The 10,052-nt window shown below is 40.2% G+C and overlaps 1 protein-coding gene across 1 annotated transcript in view; it reads right to left on the bottom strand.

Annotated features, from left to right (window-relative positions):
* Positions 1-565: 565 nt before the first annotated feature.
* The window catches only part of CAV2 (caveolin 2), a 10,220-nt gene continuing 733 nt past the window's right edge, over positions 566-10,052 (bottom strand). The window contains exons 2-3 of the mRNA XM_014963344.1: positions 9,792-10,041; positions 566-2,713 (exon numbers count right to left, since the gene is read on the bottom strand). Coding sequence (XP_014818830.1) covers positions 2,563-2,713; positions 9,792-10,041 — 401 coding nt within the window. The 3' untranslated portion in view covers positions 566-2,562. The remainder of the gene's footprint in view (positions 2,714-9,791; positions 10,042-10,052) is intronic.

Here is a 10,052-nt window from a genome sequence, read left to right as displayed (position 1 = left end):
TATTCACGCTTCCTTCTACTCCTTTCATGGATGAAGATGCCAGGCATCTAATACTCTACCCTAAGCCTAATAGTCCATTTGGTATTATAGTAAAATCACATCTGTTTCAGAGAAAGAAAATGCTGTAAAATATGTAAGAAAATAACTGCTTTAATTACTTAATTACAAGCTCACTTGAGTCTCCTAACAGCCACAGAAATAGTGAAAAGAACTAATTAATGACAAGCGTAAATCAAAATAAGAACAAATCAAAGCATTCTGCTTGATTGTCTGCAGTAGCTAGAGCCAGATGACTTCAGTAAGCTATTTAAGAAAGGATATATCTAGTAGTGCATGACCTAAAATGATACATTTTTCTCTAGGGAACGGCCTCATTCTCAAAGTTTGGATCCAGACCTGAGTTCTCTCAAAGCTTAGGCTTTTATAAGGCTCCTTTTAAACACAAAGCCTAGTACTGATTGATCTTTTTATTTTATTAATTCATCAAGGGGACATTTTTCCTGTGGAAAATAATATCTTTGTAAAAATCCTTGGATGTTGTGAAAGAAAATAACTCTCAAAAGAATTCAAGCCTAGCCTGACTGATTTTTATTTTCCAAAGAGATATTTCCATTTTTAACATAAGAAAGGTGTTTTAAAGAGCACATCTGAACAGCAAGCTAACATCTTGCAGAAGCAAAAAAAAACTCCAGAAAAGTTTCCATAGGCACTAATCATTAAGATCCAGTTTTGAAAAGCCATAAGAATCCCTCTCTAAATGGCACAAATGGTAAAAATATTCGTCAAAACATTTTTAACATAGATATACAGTGCCAGCTAGCTTCTGTAGGCCAATAAGCAAGAAAAGGAAAATTCTGCAGCTCATCTGCATGTGCCCATAAGAAGAATTAAGCACTTTTTAAATGCAGCCAAAATTCAGCACCAACAGACTTGCTTAAGAGAAAGCAATCATTCTGCATGGGCTTGATTAGACACAGAGATACATTATTTTGTACTATAGATAAGTAAAATGCAGTTGATAATAGTGGAACTGCATTGATGCTTATCCATTTCCTTTCCCTCTCCCATATTCTGGAAGAACTGCGTAGTATTCTATGCCGTTTGGCATTTTAAGAGCTTTTTTTAAAGTTGAAAAAAGTAAAGATGAAGTTAAAAATAGTTAAAATCTGACATTTCATTATTTTATTATATACTCTTGTTTGATAATAAATCTGTGACATCATTTAGAAAATAACATTTTAAATCTTACAAGCATTTTACAATTGCAACTCATCATCCGTATTTAAAGAAAACAGCAGCATAAGCCCATCAGAAGACTAATGCAATTTTAATGCACCTCTGCATACGTTCTGTTATTCTGGTTTACAAACCCATATTTGGTGCAGAAGGAAAGAAGAAGGGCTTTTTTATGGGTTAGGCTTTGAAGCAGTAAATAAGCGACACGGAGAGTCAAGTCAACAGGTGAGCAGAATTAGACAATGATAGCAATCCCACTTACTTGCCCTCTATAAGAGCTTGCTACCTAGTTAAAGTGCCAGCATAGTGTCTACCATTTTAAATATCACAATGTTCACACAGATAATACACAGAAATAGGCAGGGTTGCATTTACTACACCCCATTTTTAATAAAAAGCTTTTCTCATAACAGGTATTTCCAACTCTTTTGCATAGTCTTGTATTAGAATCCTCATAATCTTTGCATTTACATGCAACCATATATAATGACTATACTAGAATTGCACAGCAACACTTAAAAATCTACATAATTTAGAAACTGAAACTGTAGTTATCTAAAAGAATTTTTTTGCAGTGTCTCACTCTTGCTGCCTAGTACTTTGGTTAGAATTCAAATACTATAGAAGTAATGCTTCAAAGAAAACTGATCAAGTGCCATTTACAAAGGTACAAAATATACAGCAAAGTTAACCTCTCATTAAATAAAATATACAGATTAGCTGATGTTCCAAATCATTAGCTAACACCTTATTTTAAGGGATAAACTTCCAGGGAGCTTTTCCTCCCCAGTATAGGAGAGTTACACAAAAGTTTCTTTCCCTGTATGCTTATGTAATGAGTCACGGTCGTTTTAATTGCTGATAATAAAGGACTGAGTGGATCATTCTGCGCAGTGAGGGCCAAAAACGATCCCTGGTGGAACTGCAGTAAGGACAGTGGGAAACCCTAGAGATCTGTTTCACCTAAGGCCTCACAGCCTATTTAAATATTTAATGCAATAATGCCAAAACATTATCACTGTGGTGGCTGTTAAACCTCCATGAGAATTCTCCTGTAATCTAGCAATTGACATACCATTAAAATAAAGTGTTGCCAACGTGCTCCGCGTTTGCTCTGTTGTTAACATGGTGAGCTATGAAAACTGCCTATTTATTCTTCAACTGATCTCCCTGAAAATAAATGAGTTTTAGAGAAAAGTAGCATGTTCCCACTTAAACCAGCCATGGTAATTTAACAGTTTGGAATGAATGGTAAGTGCTTGTATGTTAGGTTAGCAAAGAGGTGTAACACCAGCTACAGTGACAGCAGCGTTGCCTCCCTGACGTTCACTCTTGGTCCAGGCGTATGTTGACCATGGCGAAGCATCGGCCTAGGCTGTGGAAGAAGGGCTCGATGAAAACATCTGTCAGGCTCTTCCATACCGTTTGCACTGAAGGCAAGACCATGAGACAGGTTTTCACGAAAGGCAGCACGATCCTGTAAAAGAGAAGATGGAAGATTTGAAGATTGCTGCTGATATAGCACGGGGAAATCAGGATAGCCAAACACAAGTGTGAGATCTTATGGGAAAGGAAGTAATCTTATAACTCTAAATCTCTAAACAAGTTGATTTTACATTCTCACATACATTCTCCATCAATTTTGTTCACTCACAGCCTCACACCTGCACATGCAGAAGTTCCATGGTGCATGTAGTCCTCTGGCCAGGATCACCTGTGTGCAACACAGGGGACAGGAGATGCCAGCTTTCTTTTCATCATCTCTCTGCTGCTTAACTGACATCACTGAGTCAATTTTTGGATAGGCCTCTTCCATTAGTGAACTTTTGCTGTTTTCCCCCTGCTGCTGGAAGGGCTGGTGCACAGGATATGCTGCAACCTTGATGCCACCCAACTACGTCTGAAGAGCAATGTCTTCCCCTAAGGACTCATTTGCACTGTGGGCATATCCGAGTGAGGGTCTTCAGGGCTTAGCAGAAACACCACGTTCCCCAGTTTGACTGACTGGGAGTAGTGCTCCTTATGGTCTGTTCTTGCTCTTTGGGGGTCTTTTTTCCATGCCTGGCTCACACACACAGAGATGCACCTGCACACACACACATCGCCATTCCTCTCTCATTCCTGCCAACCTAACCTTGACCTTACAAGTTGCCACAGTAAAGCAGAAACAGTAAAGTAATATTAGGTTACATTTGATTACTGTAGCACAGACACACACCAAACCTCAGAAAAATGCAATCTTGCTGATACTGTAAAGTTTTTAGTTTGTGAGTGAGAAACTAATGCAGAATGAGGTCCAGTCTCCTAGTCAGGGGAGAGACCTTTTTATTGACTCAGGGTGCATACTTGAAAGTATTGTGCCTTCTGAGTATCTCCTGAGTGCTTTAACCATCTGGGGATGCTCTCCTTATGTCCCAATTCCAAAGTGATGTCATTAGTGGTGGCTTAAGCCAAGCACACTGACAACAGAGGCAAGCCAGAAGTGCACATATGGGCAGCTCACGAGGGCCAGTGGATACTTGATAACTGACCATACTGTTTTTTCTCCTGTCTTAATCACTGGCCAAAACCCCATGTCATTTCACTAAGCTGGGTGTTCTTATTTGGGTGCAGACAAATTAAATGTATAAATTATTTATGTAATACTGAAGTAGTAGTAGAGCAAGGTTTTAAAAAAAATCTCTGCACCATACGTAACACATTTATTTCCTAAATAAGGTAGAAGAAGCTATAGGTTCTCTTACTAAAGATAATAAACTCTGTTCTAGTTTGCTGTTCCATTCAAAACTTAAAATCTCAGTCTTGTGTCCATATAATTCCATTGCAGAACTCTCATTTATTTTGATTGTAACAACAGGAAATATTTAATTTAATATTTCATTATAAGTCTGAAAAATATGTAAGTATTGCGTCTTTATAATGAGTACTACTCAGAATAACAAAGTAGAAAAAAAAATGTACATTTAAAAAAATTTGGAGCTTAGAAATGAAAAGAGTTAAAATGAATTATTTTCAGTGTTTGTCTAACCAGATTCTCAGCTTTTAGCATACAATGCAAGCCATATACTACTATGTCTATACTGCAGTCTAAGCTAACCCAAATGGATTTAAATAAGAATAGTTTTTCTAAAACCTTCTCTTCTTTTGTCTCTGCTGAAACAGCTAGCAATATACGCACCATATAGAACTGTGAGCGTTACTGGAATAATGTGCATCTAGTTTTAAACTGAATTCAGTAAACTATGTGTTTTATAACCACCTAAAGTATCACAGCATATAAAATAGATAATTTCTAAAGAATAAAATTAGGGCTTCACAGTTTAGAATACAGTTGATAAACATCAGTAATGCGAAGATGAAAAAAAAATGGGTATTTCTCCAAGCAACACAGGGAAAACGCCAGAAATGGCTACTCAGCTTGTGTTGATGTCACCCCTTTTCCATTTCAGTCAGCTTAGAAAGGCTGTGTCACTGCTCCTTTGCAACCATCTAAAATTAATTTGGCCTGCTTGTTGTTTTCTTTTTTTAAATCTAACTGAATTGCAGAGAAGCAGAAAAGGTGACATTTCTTTTGGACCCTCTGTTGGGCAGGATCACAAAATACAAACTAAACAAATACCACACTGTGGAGAATTTCCACAGAAAGATGCAGTGAATCACCAGGATGCCATCAGGGAAGACTGGAAAAGCAGTGATCGTACTCCTTGCAACTGCTGCAGAGGCCTTTCACACAGCACCAGAACTCAACCTCTTTTGGTAATCTTAAATACAACAAATACAAAAATATTTTGCTAATGTTTTGTCATCTTCTAGCACTTGCTATCCAACTTTATGATAAATGCATGTGAAAACCCAAGTAGGTTAACTCTGGAGGAGGAGATGTGAAACATGCTAGCAAACAATGCTAATTAATGTAAATAACTTTTAATTTTAAGTAAAAGTCAGTCTACTTAGACAAGAATTACTCAAACACCTTTCCTCAGAAAATAAAATCCTCTACGTCCAGGAGAGCAGTAAAAAGTATTTTCTAACTTTAAAAAATGTGAGTGTGTCTATAGATGTACCTACATGCATGTAAGTGCACATCCTGTTCTGCATAGGATATGTTATCCCACCACACTGCACTTCCAAATCATCAGAGGGGGTGATGTGCCTTCCGTGGAGTGACCAGGCACACTTGAAAAATAAATAACCAAGTCCCATTAGAAACTATGTATTTGTTTTGTCACCTGTCAAATAAACATTAACATATACATCCTTTACTCCCAGTGCTGTGGGTTTACCCCACTCTGCACTTCTGTTCACAGAGACAGCAAATGTTTGCTTGAGGAATGTCCAACAGCGGAAGTAAAGTTGGCATATCCCAAGGACATCAACATTTACTGCGATATTGGTACTACTAGTGTTACCACATGGTACAACACTGGGAAGAAAAAGTTTTGTTGAATTTGGCATCTAAGGTGTATCTTAGCCAAGGTATTTCAACTACCTATATGACCTCTCATTGAATCTTGCTATGTATATATATCATAAAATACACATCCTTTCATTAAGTAGAAGGAATCACTTCTTTTGGAAACTGTTGGACTGAAAAGAGCAAATTACTCCATTTTTTCCATCCTACCCTATTTTCTCTTTTTTCTGTTCAAGGCATGACACCTACAAAATGATACCCATCAACACTTCACACTTTTGCTTACATTAATTTTTATCTGCTAATCCTTGAGGGAACATTGTCAAGAACCAAACAGCTCTTGGAAATGGAAGAGCACAATTTAATTTCCACTGATAAGGGCATTTTTAGTTCACAGCTGGTCAACTTTTCACAGAGTTGGGCAATATGTTTGGAGTAGTCATTCAATATCCAGATTCTTGCTTCAAACTGAAGAATCACATCTTCTCCTGTAACATTTTTCAAAATGGAACTTCAGATATGTCTTAATGCTATTTTTCAAATGCTACATCAAATGTCATTCAGTGGTTAAATTACCTAATTCCATGTATACACATGTACATGGGTTTTGAACTAGAAGTCTTGCATGGCTCTACAACACAAGCAAGCACTGTGAACAGTTGCAGAGCTTCTTGTTGCAACCCACTAACCCACTTTATGAGTGAGACAAGAGATAACCACCAAAGCCTTCCAGGACCCATATGTAGTATATGAAGTGCATTAAAACCAATTATCTATCCCAGGATCTGGGTAGATGAGAAAAGATAAAACTGAAAAGGAACCAAGACAACATGCGCCTACTTCCTCTTCAGAAGCCAAGGGACATACACTAGACATGAATGAAGAGGCACCAAGACAACACCAGATCATAAAATGGGTCTTCATGGCATAGCTGTACTGTAATTTCTTTTGATTTTAGACAGCCAGTAGGGAGATGGCTTTGGGGTTGAGTACGATAGCAATGTTATGTAAATGGAGCGGTGGAGAAAGAGCTAAGAGGTGACACATGTCCACATTAATTTCTCTGCACATAAGTCCCTGGCTACATTTTAGCACTGTGAATGGCAGCTCAAGCTGAGGAGAGCTTAAAGCTGGCTGAGTCTTTGTGCTTTAGGGCCCATCTCAGACCCAAGACTCAAGTTATGGATCCTCAAATGAACCACTGATTCTTAGCATAAATATGCCACATACCAGAACACTATTCAGACAAGGCTACAACAAAGTCTATATGAGATTCAAGTATTAATTTCCAAGAGGTGGCATACATGTGGCTTGGAACAAGGATCAGTCCCTCATCTGTAATAAAGATTGTGGTTTTTCATGTGCTGCCTGGAAAACCAGCAGTGTTCTGCTCATGTTAAAAAATCAATAACCTTAACAGCCTTGATCTGAGGACTTGTTTAAAAGCTTGCTCAGATATTCACAGAAAGATGTTAAAACTCAGTTTTGACAGCTTCTGCATTGTGTGGTGAGAATGACAGCCAGCAGTAAAGAAGAATAAATGTGAAGAAGTAGCCTTGCTATAACTTGTATACAGGTCACCAACCTGCTAACTGGCACAGTTTCAGCTCATCAATATCCTTTACCCGGTAGTGTACAACTGGACTCTAGCTCAAGCAGCCAGTTTAAGAACAGAACCAGAATACATTCCTTCTTCACAGGCAAAAATGAAAATTAAAGCATATTATACTTCTTACTCAGCTTTCTTTTTGTTTTCTGTGAAGTCTCACATGTTTTCTTGCTCCTTTAGCAACCTTTTTGCTGGTGAAAGACCTACGTACCTACTATCAAGTACGAGAGGTGGAACTCATGAAGTGCCCTTGATGCACAAGGAATGCTGAGCGGGACTTTTGTGGGCTCTTAGCATGTTGACAAAACTGAAACAACGTGTGTGACAATCAACAGAGCTTTGTGCCTGAGCACTTCCATAAGGTGTTGAAACGCTTTCCAATTTAGCCTCAGGAAAGGCTCCCCTACCACAGATCAGTATCATCTTCTCACTTGTTTGGATGATGGCAGAGAAGCTCTGATAAGCCCTCCTGCAGGCAGACACGTGGGAGGGTGTGCCCAGGGTTTTCCCATACCATTTCAACAGCTGAAGACAGAGTTATAATGGAATTCTCTTCCTCTCACCCACAAAACTAGGAGTTACTATTTTTTTCAGACCCAGTGGGGCTACGTGGGAGCCAGCACCGTATGTTTAGGGTCCTTATGCCTCCACTGACTAATGCCTCTGCTATTTGTTCCTCCTATGCTACCCTCTCAAATACAGAAACACTCAACTCCTTACTCCCATGAAATCTGGAACATGGAGAGCTGTAGAGAAGCCAACTCAGTCTCAGTGTGTCCCACCTTTGTATTGGAACAAATCCAGCTTGTGGCTGTGGGAAGATGAGACAGTGCTGGCTTTGGATAGTAGCACTGGATGGAGTCCAAGGGGGTGCAGATAGCACTACCAAGTTACATGATTCTTTCACACCCATCCCAGGTGCAAGGAAGATCAAAACGAATGATCACTTCTGTACTGACAACGAACACAAGGAAGGAAAATTAGTTTCTGGGAAAGCATGAGTGTTCACAGAAAGTCAAGGGAAACTTTTCAAAATCAAGTGCCACATTCAGGCAATCCTATTTCAGATATACTGAGAACCCACAGTTCTTGAGAGAGTCACTAGGGACTACTTGCATAAATAGAAACTGACCTCTGAGTCCTGGTTCAGTGAAACTCATGCCTACGTACCCAGGCTATGAAATCCAGAGACAGGATCATTCTGAAGTACAATTAGAGTCTTAATACATTGGGCATCAACAAATTCTTCCACAGATATTCCACTATTGAAAATCCATATGCCCACCAAACCCTTTTGCAGTCATGTGGTATAATATAGCACAGTGACAGCCGACAGACCTAAAAGTCTGGGGATGCTATACAATGTTCATCATAATTTGGGGAGCAGCAGGTGGGAAGGTCTAAACTACATTGCAACTCCTTTAGCTATTACGCAAACTTCATGCTCCAAAATTCAAGTTAATCAACTTTTGAAGTGGTGCATGACAATGTCATCAAACGCAACTTCCATTCCACTTTTGAAAACTGAAATCTGCATCCAAAAGCTTGCAACTACAGGTTTGGCCAACCAATGTATTCCCATTGCTTTGAGTTTATTTCTCAGTTTCTGGATTGTATTTCGTTTTCCTTAACAACTTTGTGATTCCAGCGTTACCCAAGTCAAATGAGATGCCCCAAACCCATGTATATGGAAAATCCTGGTTTGCCATAATGACGTTGATAATCTGCATTCACCCCTTCCTCTGGAGCCTGCTGGATTCTCAGTTCTTTCCTCAACCTCGTTCTTTTCCCTGCCTTTCTTCCTTCTCCACAATCATCTGCCTTTCTGGTCTCAAGGTACTCTTCCCTGATATTTTGCCAGTATATTCTGTTTAAAGTGCACCAGATTTGCTGTGACCTGGGGGGCTACTGTATTTGCCTGGAAACCTGGGCCATGGCCAGAAGCAGTTTTCCTGAGCTCAGCAGGGGTTCTTTGCTTAGGTGGAAGTGCTCTGGGGCACTGCACCTAGAGACGGCCATGTACCAGGTGCAAGGTGGTCACAGCAGATTTTGTGGCAGTAGCAAAGAAAGAGTGAGCTGGGCCCTCAAAAGCTTTCTTCAGTCTGTGAGGAAAAAAAATATGAAAGTGGTAACCGTACTGAAGAAGGCGTCAGGTATAAGTAATATTTCTGCCCAGGTCTTTAATATCAAAGATACATGTTTTAACAACTTAACAAGCAGTTTAAAATCAACAAACTAACCAATTGTCACTCCAGAAGCCAGCTGAGGCTGGAATGCATTGTGGTAGGTGCCCCACAAATGGTAAAATGGGTTCCCTGCCCCAAGGAACTTACACAGACACGACAGACTGCTGGTGAAAGCAAGGCAGGGAACAGAATCACAGAGAAAGCACTGTTTTCATTTCTCTCCCTTTAGACATAAAGCAATAACACCAAGTCTATCTGACTACGGGTTGTAAAGGCACTGACCAAGGGCTCAGGCAGGAACGGAGGGTTGTGCTGAGCTGCCGGCACCCACGCACCCAGGACTCACCAGATGTGGAGGCAGCTGAGCACGGCGAAGACGATCCCCACCACCAGGGCCAGCGGGATGGCGAGGACCAGCGTCAGGAGCTTGTAGATGGCGTACTTGCTGAGCTCGAAGAGAGCGTGGCTGCAGATCCACACCTTGTCGAAGGAGTGGGTGAGCTCGGGCTCCGCGATCACATCCTCGAACCCCAGCTGCAACCAGAACCGAGCGAGCCCGGCCGTTACGCGGGGCTGGGACGAGGGGTACCCCCCCTCTCCGGGTACC

Source organism: Calidris pugnax, unplaced genomic scaffold, assembly GCF_001431845.1.
Source record: "Calidris pugnax isolate Ruff unplaced genomic scaffold, ASM143184v1 scaffold44, whole genome shotgun sequence".
Taxonomy (NCBI): Eukaryota; Metazoa; Chordata; class Aves; order Charadriiformes; family Scolopacidae; genus Calidris; species Calidris pugnax.
This window is presented reverse-complemented; position numbering and strand designations above follow the sequence as displayed.